The 16596-nt window shown below is 41.2% G+C and overlaps 1 protein-coding gene across 1 annotated transcript in view; it reads right to left on the reverse strand.

Annotated features, from left to right (window-relative positions):
- Positions 1 to 16596, reverse strand: part of LOC122557826 (low-density lipoprotein receptor-related protein 5) — a 222221-nt gene that overhangs the window by 23995 nt on the left and 181630 nt on the right. The window contains exons 12-17 of the mRNA XM_087996571.1: positions 15394 to 15717; positions 14128 to 14330; positions 6691 to 6902; positions 5915 to 6105; positions 1839 to 2048; positions 426 to 551 (exon numbers count right to left, since the gene is read on the reverse strand). Of these exons, the coding sequence (XP_087852697.1) occupies positions 426 to 551; positions 1839 to 2048; positions 5915 to 6105; positions 6691 to 6902; positions 14128 to 14330; positions 15394 to 15717 (1266 nt within the window). The remainder of the gene's footprint in view (positions 1 to 425; positions 552 to 1838; positions 2049 to 5914; positions 6106 to 6690; positions 6903 to 14127; positions 14331 to 15393; positions 15718 to 16596) is intronic.

Raw genomic sequence — 16596 nt, forward strand, 5'->3', positions numbered from 1 at the left:
GTACAATTTAGTTTTTCAAACGATCAGATCTCGGTAATATTTTGTGAGCTCAATTAAAGAGCAGTTCCTAAAATAGCCTGATAGGTCATTAACTTCCAAATGTTCTACAAAAGGATGAAAAACCAAAGAAAAGGATCTAAAATGATAAAAAAAAACTGAATGAACTGAAGATGCTGTAAATCAGAGAACATCAGAGAAAAATGGAAATTGTTGGAAAAGCTCAGCAGGTCTGGCAGCATCTGTGGAGAGTTAACATTTTGGGTCAGAACTGAGGAAGGCTCACTCAACCTAAAACATTAACTACTCAACCTAAAACATTAACTCTGATTTCTCTCCACAAAAGGTGCCTGGATTGCTGAGCTTTTCCAGCAATTTCTATTTTCATATCAGATTTAAAATTATAAACTGTAATTTGGGTATAGTACCTCCACATGTCAGTAGATTCTGTAATAACACCAAGTGTACGGGACATGAGCATCGTGGTGTCCCATCACCTTTTGCAATGCAGATGTGTGAGCAGCCACCATTATCACGGGAACAAGGGTGTGCACCTATGAAGAAATCTCAGAATTTTAGAACCAGGAATAAGTGTTTATACCCTCATCTTACTGCAGTACATCATCGAATCATATTTACAAAGCAAAGCAATCATTCTAAATTCTAACTGAAAAGGCTACACAACAAGCTGCTGGGTGAAGGTAACTTCCGCATTGATTACTTTTACTTAAAATGTACATTGTTTCAAAATCTAATTCTGAGTAGTTAATCTCTAAATATATTTTATTATTTGTTTAATAACTACTTCATCATCCAATTGTTTTGCTATTTTCATGTCTAAATTGCAAAATTTGAAGACTTGGATTTGGTTTATTGTTGTCATATGTGCCTAAGTACAGTGAAAAGTTGTGATTTGTGAGCAGTACAGGCAGATCATAACATACAAGGATAACAGGGTGTTTAGACAGAGTGAGGCATACGAGGTTATTGCTGCACAGGAAGTGCACAGAAACAAGATCAACATTCGATTTGAAATTAGAGGGGTCCATTCAACAGTCCAATAACAGCAGGAAAGCAATTGTTCTTGAATCTGTTGGGTTGTGTTTAGCTTCTGTACTTTCTTCCTAACAGAAGAGGTTGGAAGAGAGTATTACTGGGGTGGGAGGGTTCTTTTTGATGATAATGGCAGCCTTTTTGCAGTAACGAGGAATGCAGAAGGAGTCCATGGTTGGGAGGTTGCCTTTCATGATTATCTGAGCTGTGTACATAGCAGTTGCTATACCCAAGCCATTATACATCGAGATAGAATGCTTTCTATGGTGCATCTGTAAACGTTGATGAGGATCCTTATGGACATGCCAATTTCCCAAGCCTCTGAGGAAGAACAGGTGTTGTTCTGCCTTCATAACTGTCGCATCTACGTGGGAGCTAAAGGACAGAGTGTTGGTTACGGTCACTTCTAGGAACTTGACGATCTGGACCTTTTCCACCTCAGCTCCAGAATTTACCTTTTTGCACTGTGACTGTATATGTAAACCGTAGAAAAACCATGTAGAAATGGGATTATACCAGTTGAACAGGTGTTTACAAAACAATGTGTCCCACTACATTTTGACTGCTTTCATTGCTGGTAAGTTTGACCCTTTTTTGCACCTTTAGAGATAAAAGCAAAGCCTGAAGGAAGCAGCTTAAAATATTAACATCTGATTACATTTGTTTGCAACTTTTGGAATACAGTCATTTACAGTATATTACCGTCACCATATTTTATGATATAAAATATTAAGTATAAAATAAATTTATAAAATATAAAATAAAAGTATTAAACAAAGTAAACTTACTGAACTCTGCCACATCTAGCTCTTCAACTGCATGGATACTAGTCAGGTGAACAATTCTACCCTGAATTCTTGTTCGATGGTCTCCAGTTGTCTTTTCTATGCACTCAATCATCTGTTGCTGACGGTCAATCCAATAAATGTAGTTACCAAGTATAGCAAGCCCCATTGGCTGCAGGATGCTGGAATCCTGCAATGTCAGTCTATTGGCACCTAAGTAAATTAACCAAACTTTTCCTTTTAAAATATCATATGTACATAAAACTTTGCATGTAAAATGCATGAATTACATTTAAAAAGGTAATGCAGGAAAGGAACAGTACCCAAAAGAGAGGAGCGAGAGAGATTCCGAAGCAGCATGATGGGAAAGGAAAAATCAGATGAAAAGTCTCATCCCTCCGAACAACTGATTAGGCTGAAAAGTGTCAGAGATTTTCTGCTTGTTATACAACTTTAAAATATAGGAACATCTCAAGTTGGAAAGGGATTAAGTACAAATATTTGCAACAAAGCAAATTTACTGAAAAGGTGCAGGTTCTATTCTGGTTAGAACTGGATTAGATAATTTCAACCAGAGTGGAAATGGTGATTTATAGTTTGTGTCAATAGTTATACAACTGGTGACGTGAGAAAAGAAAGGATCACCCTAAGTGCTGGTGACCTTGCTGGGTAGCTTGCACATGTGGCTGTTACATACAAAGACAGTAATTATTCTTTTGGGATATCCCATAATTGAACAGCCAAATGGCCGATACTCATATTCAAAGTTAACACAAGAGCCATTTGGCTGATTGGAAACAATAGGACTGACAATGTACATGGCATTGCATTTCATTGATAATACTTCCAGGATTTAAAAAAGAAGAAAAGGGCAAGTAAAGAGAAGAAATCAGTCAAAATAGTCCTTGTGTTTGAAAGATTTGCTTTGGTCTTTTGCTCAGTGTCCAATGAGTCACTTTAATTTTCAAAATATTGTACAAAGTAACTTTTTTTTGGTTTTATTTCTTTATTTTGATTTTCCCTTCCGAAGTGTGAAGATATTTCTCTCTTAATTCTATTTTAAAAGAATCTGACCACATAAATCCTGACTGACAGCTTCGAACATCATTTTCAAATTGTCAGAAGTGTAGTCCTTCAGGTGTGGAATTATACTGAAAAAGTACTGGAAACCACATGTTGATACTAAATCAACAAACTGAATGCAGTTCCAGGAATTCTTCATCACAAATTGTCATACAATTAAAGGAATTTTTAGAGAATGTTTAAGGAGCTTTCATTCCACTGGAACCCTCTCCCTTTTTGACCAGCAACATCAATATAAATAAGGAAATATTTCCAAGGTGCCAACCATGAGCCAAAAATTTGTGGGTTCAAGTCCCACTGCAGGCATTTGACCACAAATATCCAGACTGATACTTCAGTGAAGTCTTTTGGATTAGACGTAAAGCTGAGGTTTTTAGATTCCTCCCAGATGTTTGTAAAACATTTCATGACATTATTTTGAAAAGGAAAATTTACACCCAATGTCCTGGCCAATATTTTTCCCTGAATAAACATCAACAAACCAGAATATCTAGTAGATATTATCATATTGCTGCTTATGTGAGTTTGTGTAAAAATTAACCATCATATTGTTTTGCATTACAATATGATCTAAACTTTAAAAAATGACTCTAAAGTGCTGTATGACATCCTAAGGCTGATAATGGTGCTAATTGAATGCACATAGACACAGTGCAGAGTAATTAAAGGTCTTAAGACATGTTTCTGCTGCAATGAAAAACAAGTTTTAAGTTTTAAATAAGTCTTTATATCTGATCAATTAGTACCTAAATTCAACTAACAAAAGAAAGTAAAATGTTTGTTTAATAATAATGTTTTCAGCAAAACTATGGTTTAGGAGTCCTTATTACTAATTTAAACAAATTTAATGCGAGGTCAGCTGAGTGGCCTGGTCTCTGTATATCTCTACAGATTTTTATGGTAAGCACATTACAAGCTGCTATTGTTTTTTTTCCACAATCACCACCACCTGTTTTAAAGAACTTTGCACATTTTCCGTTCTGGGGTATCTAATATCAGCAGCGTCAAACAATTAAATATCAGGTACAGAACTGCTGGATGCAACATTAGACATAAAAGAAACCATTTTCAATACCAGGTATCTGCTTCAACTTGAATTTCAGGTAACTACCTCCTACTAACATACCTTCAACCATTGTGTTTCCTCTCAGAGGAAAACTTTTGGCCAAACTAGTGCCATATAGTGTCAAATTAAGCACAGTTTAGTACTACAGGCACATACCAACAAGGAACAGAGCTGAGGTTACCAAAGTCATTATGCTTATGATCCCTGCAACTAACAGGCTTTAATCTGATTACATTTCTTTGCATAATTGGTGAAGTATTACGTTACTTACTTATTAATTGTCAAGCCTATTAGTAGGAGAAAGTGAGGACTGCAGATGCTGGAGACCAGAGTTGAAAAGTGTGGTGCTGGAAAAGTGCAGCAGGCTAGGCAGCATCCGAGGAGCAGGAGAATCGACGTTTCTGGCATAAGCCCTTCTTCAGGAGTGAGGCTGGTGTGCCAAGCGGGGTGAGATAAAAGGTAGGGGGGGGAGAAATTTGGGGGAGGGGCGCTGGGAATATGATAGGTGAAAGGAGGTGAGGGTGAGGGTGATAGGCCAGAGAGGGGGTGGGGGGTGGAGAGGTCGGGAAGAAGATTGCAGGTCAAGAGGGCGGTGCTGAATCCAGGGGTTGGGACTGAGATAAGGTGGGGAGGGAGGGGAAATGAGGAAGCTGGAGAAATCTACATTCATCCCGTGTGGTTAGAGGGTTCCTAGGCGGAAGATGAGGCGCTCTTCCTCCAGGCGTCGTGTGGCCAGGGCCTGGGGCGATGGAGGAGGCCAAGGACCTGCATGTCCTTGGCGGAGTGGGAGGGGAGAGTTAAAGTGTTCAGCCACGGGGCGGTTGGGTTGGTTGGTGCGGGTGTCCCAGAGGTGTTCCCTGAAACATTCCGCAAGTAGGCGGCCTGTCTCCCCAATGTAGAGGAGACCACATCGGGTGCAGCGGATACAGTAAATGATGTGTGTGGAGGTGCAGGTGAATTTGTGACAGATATGGAAGGATCCATTGGGGCCTTGCAGGGAGGTGAGGGGGGAGGTGTGGCTGCAAGTTTTGCACTTCTTGCAGTTGCAGGGGAAGGTGCCGGGAGTGGAGGTTGGGTTGGTGGGGGGTGTGGACCTGACGAGGGAGTCACGGAGGGAGTGGTTTCTCCGGAATGCTGATAGGGGTGGGGAGGGAAATATATCCCTGGTGGTGGGGTCTGTTTGGAGGTGGCGGAAATGACGGAGGATGATACAATGTACCCGGAGGTTGGTGGGGTGGAAGGTGAGGACCAGTGGGGTTCTGTCCTGGAACCCCTATTAGCCTATTAGTACCACACTAAATCCAGTGTTCCCTGGTAAGTTAGCTATTTTTTGCTATAATTTAGGTAATAGCTTGAAAGTTACCATGAGTGATGTTATTGCACACATGGCCCAAATTGTCTTATCAAATTCCTCTCTCTGTATTATAATACAGGCATTAATCCTTTTAAAAATGGCTGAAGTTATCTATAAAATTGCAGAAAAAGCAACTTGATCTCTGCATGTTAAGCATTACTCTCAGATTACTTTTGGGACAGTAAAATCTCATATTTGGATATGACCTTGTTGTATGAGCCATTATTAATTTGGCCGTATATTTGATTCAAGATCCTCTTTGTTTTGCTCTATCCATGGAAATTCAATGCTTCAAAATTTAGACCTCGTCATGGACAGGCAAAATCACAGCAAAATGATACTAGATTTTTTCAGCTTGAAATAAACTTGCTGGTCTTGCCAAATTATGCTGAAAAGATCCAAGACAGATAGAAACATTACTAAAGATGGATTTCAAGGTTTCAATGGATACAGCTGTGGAAACCCAAAGCTGGAAACCAGCTTCTACTGCATATTTACAGGACAATCGTGAAACAGCAAACTTATAGAAAAAACTGTGAATACATTTGTAAAGCATTGTGGAGATCTCAGACTTACCAGATAAATCACTGCTTTCAATGCGTTTTAGATCTGCATCGACCCAGAAAAGTTTCCCTAGTTTATTATCAATTGCCAAATCAACAGGTCTGATCAATCCAGTTGAAAATATTACTTCTCTTTCAGTGCCATCCAGTGCTGCACGTTCTATCTTTGGGGACCTCTCCAACATATTTGTAAAGTACATATACCTAAATAGCATTTTAAATAAATAACAAAAGGAGCATTAAAATAAGGATACTGTTGCTAGGAGTCTTTGTACTACACATTAAACAAGTATCCTTTTATAAAGGTTAAATAATATTTTAATGAAGTGGAATAAATCAAAGCTGTAGAACAGCTTCACTAGTATGATTCGAGGTTAGCGAGGAGAGCATCAGGATAGCAAGTTTGGAAGTGATGAAGAAAATTAATGAATATTTCAGCGGAAATTAACTGAAGGAGGGATAGATGCTCATGATATTATGAAGGTTGAAATAAATGGTCTTTGTGAATGAGAGGTGATAGGATTGGAAATACAGTTCATGGCTGCAAAAGATGCCTGATTTGTGAAGAATATGAGATGGAGCCAGTTTGGTTTGTACTTCTCAGCGTTTACATAGAGAAACATCTGGCTTATTCAAAACTGAATGTTGGACAGGCAGTCTGATAGCACAGAATCAAAGACAAAATCTAGAGAGTTGGTAGACAGGTGGATGAATTTGAAAAACTTAATTCAGATTAATAACTGCTCACTCAGTTTCACTTCATATTAACACAAAATAAAAGTGTGTTACCCTCTTTCTGCATTCACAACAATAGCTCTTGGTCGGTCATGTTCTCCACGAAGAACTATTCCGATGGGCTTTCCATTAAGTCTATTAACATTTATGGTGTTGGAAGTTTCACAAGTCCAATAGACAGTTCGACTGTAGATATCAAGGCTCAAGTCATGAGGCTGTATATCTGAGTTTTGGCTTTGATTTGGCCCAGAAACAACCACAAATGCCTAGATAAAGGAGCAACAAATTAAGGTGGGGGAAACTCTCAATTATTGGTTAACTTTACTGTACAGCCATAAGATCCTCACAGCAACAATATACATGAATGACTTACATTAGTTTTGAAGTATTTTTCATTCAATTGAAACACAAGCAATGTTCTGCACACACATTTTTGTTGTCCTTTCTTTAAACAGATTGACCTAACTTTTCTGAACAGGATTAGGAACCCTATGTCTGGTCCTGAACTTGTGTTTTATAAAACACAAGTTCAAGACATTCTTCCCATGAGTTTTCTTACCAGGAAATTTCTAACCTTAAGAAGCCTGAATGAATCCAGGAACACAAGAAAATAAAAGAGAAGAAAATCAACACTGAAACCAAACCTTGTCTTCCAGCAGCAAGTGTCATTTTCTGTGATTTAAAAGTCTGTATCCACTTTGAAAACCAAATAGATAGAAGATAAATGCGTAGGGATATAGGGTACCAAATGGATCTAGTGTAAGGGCGATAGCTGGAATAAGAGTGGATAGCAGGTGGATAAGGGGACAGGGAGTTATGGTGCCAGCATGTCAAATAATTGGAAGTGTACTTAGGGTAAATTTGGAATTCGGTGGTGTCTTGTCCTGTGAGGTGGGGTAGGAGTTGAAGAATATCGTGTTGTGTGTTGGGGTTAATGTGGAGGTGTCGGGACTGGTGTGCGCTGGGTTGTCAAGGTCCCAAGAATGGTAGTTTTTGGGACGGGGAGGATCAATGATGAGGAGGAGTTGGGCATAAGTGGGTGGCCAATTTAACATTTGCTCAGGTGTCAGAGCAAGTTTCAATTCCCTCTAGCCTAAGCTGCTGCAGGGATTGTCTTTCTGACGGAAAATCTGGATCATTACAGCTTAACAATGGAGGATACACAGAGTTAGGCAATAATATTTTGGGCAGAATATCTTCCTCGTTTGTATCAATATTTAAAACACTAAATCCAACCATGAATGCAACAGATTTAAAGATCACTGACTAATGCTTCAATCACTTAATAATATTTGATTTAATTGGCCTAAAATTGCTGTGTTCTTTGTATTTGGCCATGAGATTGAGGTGTTGCTGGTTACGTCAGCATTATTGCCCAGCTCCAGGGCAACTAGAGAGGGGTGATAAATGGTCTAGTCAACAATGCCCACATCACATGAACGAATAATAAAAAGACTTCAGTGTCAGGCCAATTTAAATAAATGTTATTAAGTAAAGAATATGGAAACAAGTACATGTGTACCTCCCCCATCCCACCAATCCAACTTGTCCACTTGCTTGCTGCACTGTCTCAGAATCAAAATGTGTCAACACGAAGGAATCTCCTGATTCCAAAATGACTTTTATCAAATAGCATAACTAGGAAGAATTACCTTATTGAGTGTGTCGGCAGCTGTTCACATTATATCATGTTACGCTACTGTAAAGTGGTCGACAGAGACATTGTGTGACTAAAGCCAATTTAAACATGAACTCTGACTACCATCTCTAGGATAAACACCTCAATGACCCGTGAAAAGCAGCAATACATATCCAGAGCTCAGATAGGCTCACAAAATATCAAAGGCAAAGATGATCAAGGTAGATACATAGAATATAGATACATATAAATAAAGAAAGGGAGTGGAAGAGAGTGTACAGAAGAGAAGACAGACTTGCATTTTTATAATGTTTTCATGGTCAAAGTGCATTTTGACATAGTTACTATTGTCATGTAGGAAATAGCAGCCACGTTGCACACAACTAGCTCCCATAAACAACAATATGATTCTGAGTAGATCATTTGTTTTTGATGGGTTATTTAAGGAATAAATATTGACTCAAGTATGAGGGACAGTTGCCCTGATCTTCTTTGAAATAGTGGATCTTTTACATCCACTTAAGTATGCTGGAGTCTAATCTTGACTGTTTTGCTCAAATCCTGGAGTGACAACCCAGAAGATAGAGGACTGTATTTACAGCTTAATAATCAAAGATAATAAACCTTATAGGTTAAGTGCAATTTGCATCAAGATCTTTACAGTGCTTTTCATTGCGAGAACAAACCAAGATTTTGTGTTGTACTCTACACCTCATTAATACTTACAGCATTCCTTTATGAGAATGCATCCTCATCATACCAGTCGATGTTGTCAGAACAACTTGGATACCTGAACAACTGGCATCCTTTGCACCCATGCCAACTATGAAAGGCTGCTGTTCAACCCAGACAAATGTTGCCAATCCATTTTTCCCCTCACCAGCAACCCAAAGGCACAACAGCCAGAAAGCCATGCTGCTGATGGCACAGCAGACATGGCCAACACTCCCTTGAACATTTGTCTCCACTCTCTCACCCTAGTTGCTCCAGGCCACACATTTTACCTGATCACACTCCATCCACACAACCTCTGTAGATCATCGCTACTCTGTTCCCAATGTCTACTGGAGATCTAACAGCTTGTCACTGTTCAATAGAGGATCATCACATTCAGGCAAGTAATCAGATGATTCCAAAGATGGGAATTTTATTCACAGACAGTAAAAGTGAGCACAGAAAAATGAACATAAGCTGCAGTTTGTCTCTCACATTGCACATCAAATGCTGGCATCACGATCAAAGGCTACTGAACAGTCTATGATGGTCTGCTGCACCCAGCTCCTATCTACTGGAACTGGGTGTCCATCAGGTCCTGGATCAGTGGTGCTGGAAGAGCACAGCAATTCAGGCAGCATCCGAGGACAGGCAAAATCGACATTTCGGGCAAAAGCCCTTCATCAGGAATAAAAGGCAGAGAGCCTGAAGCGTGGAGAGATATCCTAGGATTCTCTGGGAAGCAAGGGAGGAGATTGCAGAGCCATTGGCCTTGATTTTTATGTCCTCTTTGTCTACAGGAGTAGTCCCAGAAGACTGGAGGATAGCAAATGTGGTTCCCTTGTTCAAAAAGGGGAGTAGGGATAGCCCTAGTAACTATAGGCCGGTGAGTCTCACTTCTGTTGTGGGCAAAGTCTTAGAGAGAATTGTAAGGGATAGGATTTATGCACATCTAGATAGGAATAATGTGATCAAGGATAGTCAGCATGGTTTTGTGAAGGGCAAGTCGTGCCTCACAAACCTTATTGAATTCTTTGAAAAGGTGACGAAGGAGGTTGATGAGGGGAAAGCGGTAGATGTGGTATATATGGATTTTAGTAAGGCGTTTGATAAGGTTCCCCATGGTAGGCTACTGCAGAAAATACGGAGATATGGCATTGAGGGTGAGTTGGAGGTTTGGATTAGGAATTGGCTGGATGGAAGAAGACAGAGGGTAGTAGTTGATGGCAAAGTTTCTTCATGGAGTGCCGTCACTAGCGGTGTTCCGCAAGGATCTGTTTTGGGACCATTGCTGTTTGTCATTTTTATAAATGACCTGGAAGAGGGGTTAGAAGATTGGGTGAGCAAGTTTGCGGATGATACGAAAGTCGGAGGAGTTGTTGACAGTGAGGAAGGATGTAGCAGGTTACAGCAGGATATAGAGAAGCTGCAGAGCTGGGCAGAAAGGTGGCAGATGGAATTCAATGTAGCTAAGTGCGAGGTGATTCACTTTGCGAAGAATAACAAAAAGATGGGGTACTGGGCTAATGGTCGGATACTTGGTAGTGTGGATGAGCAGAGGGATCTTGGTGTCCATGTACACAGATCTCTGAAAGTTGCCACCCAGGTAAATAGTGCGGTGAGGAAGGCATATGGTGTACTGGCTTTTATTGGTAGAGGAATTGAGTTCCGGAGTCCTGAGGTCATGATGCAGTTGTATAAGACTCTGGTACGGCCGCATCTGGAATATTGTGTGCAGTTTTGGTCGCCATACTATAGGAAGGATGTGGAGGCATTGGAACGGGTGCAGAGGAGGTTTACCAGGATGTTGCCTGGTATGGAAGGAAAATCGTATGAGGAAAGACTGAGGCACTTGGGGCTGTTTTCACTAGAGAAAAGAAGGTTTAGGGGTGACTTGATTGAGGTGTACAAGATGATTAGGGGGTTAGATAGGGTCGACAGTATGAACCTTTTCCCGCGTATTGAGTCGGGTATTACAAGGGGGCATAGCTTTAAATTAAGGGGGGGTAGATATAGGACTGATGTTAGGGGTAGGTTCTTCACTCAGCGAGTCGTTAGTTCATGGAATGCCCTGCCAGTAACAGTGGTGGACTCTCCCTCTTTATGGGCATTTAAGAGGGCATTGGATAGGTATATGGAGGATAGTGGGTTAGTGTAGTTTAGGTGGGCTTGGATCGGCGCAACATCGAGGGCCCAAGGGCCTGTACTGCGCTGTAATGTTCTATGTTCTATGTTCTATAAGCTAGAGGAGGGTGGGGGTGGGGATAGAGTAGCATAGAGTACAGTAGGTCAGTGGGGAAGGAGATGAAGGTGATAGGTCAGGGAGGAGAGGGTGGAGTGGATAGGTGGAAAAGGAGCTGGGCAGGTCGGACAAGTCAGGGGATCGTGTTGCTGGAGGTTAGAAACTAGGATGAGGTGGGGGAAGGGGAAATGAGGAAACTGTTGAAATCCACATTGATGCCCTGGGGTTGAAGTGTTCCGAGGCGGAAGATGAGGCGTTCTTCTTCCATGCGTCTGGTGGTGAGGGAGCGGCGGTGAAGGAGGCCCAGGACCTCCATATCCTCGGCAGAGTGGGAGGGGGAGTTGAAATGTTGAGCCACAGGGCGATTTGGTTGATTGGTGCGGGTGTCTCGGAGATGTTCCCTAATGCGCTCTGCTAGGAGGCGCCCAGTCTCCCCAATGTAGAGGAGACCGCATCGGGAGCAACGGATACAATAGATAATATTAGTGGATGTGCAGGTAAAACTTTGATGGATGTGGAAGGCTCCTTTAGGGCCTTGGATGGAGGTGAGGGAGGAGGTGTGGGTGTGGAAGGCTCCTTTCGGGCCTTGGATGGAGGTGAGGGAGGAGGTGTGGGTACCGTTGCTCCCGATGCGGTCTCCTCTACATTGGGGAGACTGGGCGCCACCCAGCAGAGTGCTTTAGGGAACATCTCCGAGACACCCGCACCAATCAACCAAATCGCCCTGTGGCTCAACATTTCAACTCCCCCTCCCACTCTGCCGAGGATATGGAGGTCCTGGGCCTCCTTCACCGCCGCTCCCTCACCACCAGACGCATGGAAGAAGAACGCCTCATCTTCCGCCTCGGAACACTTCAACCCCAGGGCATCAATGTGGATTTCAACAGTTTCCTCATTTCCCCTTCCCCCACCTCATCCTAGTTTCTAACCTTCAGCAACACGATCCCCTGACTTGTCCGACCTGCCCAGCTACTTTTCCACCTATCCACTCCACCCTCTCCTCCCTGACCTATCACCTTCATCTCCTTCCCCACTGACCTATTGTACTCTATGCTACTCTATCCCCACCCCCACCCTCCTCTAGCTTATCTCTCCACGCTTCAGGCTCTCTGCCTTTATTCCTGATGAAGGGCTTTTGCCCGAAACGTCGATTTTGCCTTTCCTCGGATGCTGCCTGAATTGCTGTGCTCTTCCAGCACCACTGATCCAGAATCTGGTTTCCAGCATCTGCAGTCATTGTTTTTAACCTCGTCCATCAGGTCCTGTCAGGCTTGTGGTTCCTGACACAGCTAAGCTCTGCCATGGACAAGGAATACATCCTCCTCCTCCTCCTCCTCAGAAGAGTGCTCCTGTCCTCCCAGTTTCTCAGCAACCAGACCATCACTTCATTATGTGTTCCAATTGTGCAGAACATAGTACACCAGGAAGATACGGCATAACTCTGTCCACACTATACTGGAGGGCTCTCAAGCAGTGAAACCACAACTTCAACAGCCCTATTGTCTGCTTCACTATTTCCCTGTTGAGACATGGGCAACATTGTAGCTCAGCTCTGCATCAGTCAGGCGGTTACACAATGGAATCATGAGCTCCCCGCCCCTGTAAACAGCCTTCTCAATGTCATTTATGTGCAGTTGATGCCTTCTGTATCTGGGGCACCCTGTATCTACTTTTGGAGTGTAGCACTGACCTTGTCATGAGGGAAACAAAACAAACCAACATGGCCTTGTACATATGGTATCAATCACTGTGCTGATGTATTTGTGGGTGCATGACTGAGATCCCACACAAGTCACCCATCATTCCCTGGAATGAGCCACTCACAGAAGTTCAAAGCGCTGTCACCTTCACAGCCACTAGGAGAGGATATTCTCCCATTCCTGGAGCCCTTAGGTCCCACTCCAGCATCAGTTCCAGTGTTTTGGGACACACAGAGGCTGCATTGATACTGCACCTTGCTCATCCCAGAAAATGGGGCTGAAGACCTCTGGGTCTCCTATGGACTTTGTGCACACTGAGGGGCCGGGTGGCTGAAACCTCTCTGTGTGCTGGGTGCTCCTGTGCTTACCATCAGCCCTTGCCCTCCAGCACTTACTTTCGCCTTCTCAGGAAGGCGACCAACATCCCACTAGTAGCTGGGCACAAGACCAACACTGGAAATGATTTGTTTTTGGAACATAAAGAGCAAAGCATGTTCTTAGGTCTGAGAAGAGTCAGTGATTATATACCTTGCAGAGAAGCACTGCTCATACACCCCCATACAGTGAGAGGGCCATGCTTCCATAATTCATTCAGCTTCTGCCTCAAAATTCACAGCAACTTGATGACACTGCACTGAGTGACCGATACATTTCATCAAAAGGGAGTGCCTGCTGCATTTTGACCACTTCCCATCCAAGAACCACAACAACCATTCAATTTTTCATTGCATTTGGAGCACACCATCATTAAACTTACATGACAGATAAAGAAGTGATGGTCTTCACCTTCCACAACACCTTGGGAATTTACACGAGTAAGGAAGTACCTTTGGCCAGCATTTGCCTCTTTTTAACTTACTGCTGCTACGTTCAGCATCATTGAGATGCCGAATGTTCAATTTGCAAACAGCAATGGCAAGATACAAATCATCATTGACTCAATATCTTGTAGCCTTGATAGACTTTCATATTTACCCAGCTTCTATCAAAGAAGAGATATGCTCATTAGGGCACTATAAAGGCAACATGGATGAGTTACTACAAAGATACTTTACACCTGCCACATCATCCTATAACATGAGAAAAGAAACTAGGAGAACATAGAGAAGGAAAGGAATGAAATGTCTATTGAAACAAACGAACAACCAATAATTCTGTTGCAGTACACACTCTGAAAAATTCCCTCTGTCACTTGCCTGAGAGCCATCATCTCTAGCTCTTTTAATGACGTTTTGTCGTCCATCTACCCAGTATATTAATCTGTCAACAGCATCATACTCTACTGCCTTCACATTACGTAAACCATGTACAGGCAATATTATATCTGGACTCTGGTGTTCATCCAACACCATACGACTAATTGCAGTCTTCTGGCTGAACAGCAAGAAATTAATGGGTGCTAGAAGGCAAAAACAAACATATCATTAAAAATTATTAGTTCCAAATATTTGTACAATGATTCATAGAAAACAACTGCAAATCAGATAAACTTAAAGTAAGAAAATCACACAACACCAGATTATAGACCAACAGGTTTATTTGGAAGCACTAGCTTTCGGAGCACTGCTCCTTCACCACCTGTTGGACTATAACCTGGTGTTGTGCGATTTTTAACTTTGTCCACCCCAATCCAACAACAGCTCCTCCACATCATTAAAAAAAAGGAACTGTTGAAAGAACGTCTTGTTGCAAAACAGTATTGAAACTGCTGGCATGCATTCTGCAGTGAATCCAAAGAAGTTGCTGCCAGACTCATCCTTCTACTTTACAAGCTTCTATACTAGAACCACAACAAGAGGCTTGGCAGAGCTGAGTTGTGATAGACATTAACAAAACACACATTTGTAGTGGACACCCAGTGGTTTCATATTTCTAATCCCAAGCTCCAGTGCAAAATTTCTCAAGAGTTCCGATGGTAAAATGTTACTCGTTTGCCATGAACCTCAAAATCCAAACAAGTCTTATAAGTAAATTAGAACAATGGCAGTGAAATAGGATTGTTACACTTAGCCAGAGTTAAAACATGAACTTTTAAATCAACATTTTGAAGATATCACATTCACAAATTGTTGACATTTGCGTGGTACAGAAATGATCAAAGTGAATAAGGTTCTATTTTAGACTTGTTCAGTAACAAGTTGAGCATCTTTACATTAATATCCACAACAAAGCAATACCTGTACTAAAATAAAGGCAATCATTTAAACCTTACAGATGCTGGTAACGTTCCTTTGAAATATCTTCATAAATCTGCAAGTCTTGTTTAATATTCAACAAACCTGACTAATTATGCCTCATTTTTCAGCAGCATTAATTTAGTTGAAACTATTATTACTGGTACGTGTAAACTATAGCCCCCCTTTATTACGGGTAACTGATTGCAATAGCTTAAAAGATGTTTTGTAGCTCAGGATCTACATGTAATAAACATAATGTTGAAGCAATAGAAATAAAATACTTACAACTGCAAGTTCTATTATTATCATCAAGAATGTAATGTGATGCACATCTACATCTGTATCCAGTTGGCACAGCGAGGCAAAGATGAGAGCAATGACCATTGGTTTGCACACATTCATTCCAGCCATCTTGTCGTGAAGAATGAAAAACTAAGATGTCCATCACGTAGTCTAAATGGCCCTGAATACGAGTACGATTTTGGCCATTCATCTTGTCAGCACGCTCGATACTGCGAAGATTCCAGTCAGTCCAATAAATGTAATCTCGGTATTGTGTCAGTCCAAAGGGATGCGGCAGATCATCAGCTATGATTTCACGCTGTTTTCCTTAATTGGTGAACAACAAAAGATTCTATTTTGCAAGCAATTTATCTGAATGCATAAAAAGTACAATTTGTAACATTTTATATATAAACTGCTATAGTCGCTTCCACGTGTATCACTTTAGAGCTTTAGGCAGAAGGGCAACACAGCATTGTATTTTGTCACAGTCTTCTTTAATTGGTCTTGTATCAGCTTCTATTTACTCAAAAGCTATGGCTTAGGTTGAATTGATTTTTAAAAAATTAATTCTGCTACAATGCAATGAAAACAGCTGATTGTTTTTTCACCTCTTAATTCCAACAGACAGATTTAATTTGGAGGGTGCAAGGTTAAAATTTGAGTTCTGCTATTTCCTGTGTAACATTGGTATGAGTCGACATGGGACCAATGTTTCCTTTTCATATTATCGCTTTCAGTAACACACAGAAGTAACATGTATAAATATAGAATTTCATATCCTCTGTGGAATCCGAGAGATTTTGAGATTTGCATTTTGTCACAGTTATCAAGCATGCAAGCAATATATTAGTTATCTTAAAAGAAAAATGTTGGCTGAACAAAGTAGCAAAAATGTGCTAAAAAATTAAACTTTATACTTGGATCAGAAGACAGAACTTTTTTTGAAAACTGAAGATATTTTCCAAGGAATTGTCCAAGAAACTCGAGATGAAGTACTTTAAGTCAAAGTCATAATCACAGAAAACCTGCAACAGCAGCTTGTGGCCTCAAATTTAGGAGCAGTTTTCTTTGGGAGATGGTATTTAACTTCCACATGTTATTGAATGAATACCAAATTTAAAATAACATTACTGTGAATAGTTGGCCCCATCAGACAATATGGTATGTGAAATGCTTTGAATTAGAAGTGTACAGCTGTTTTTT

The sequence above is a fragment of the Chiloscyllium plagiosum genome, unplaced genomic scaffold, assembly GCF_037043375.1.
Source record: "Chiloscyllium plagiosum isolate Xiang-an unplaced genomic scaffold, Cpla_swu_hap1 HiC_scaffold_18, whole genome shotgun sequence".
Taxonomy (NCBI): Eukaryota; Metazoa; Chordata; class Chondrichthyes; order Orectolobiformes; family Hemiscylliidae; genus Chiloscyllium; species Chiloscyllium plagiosum.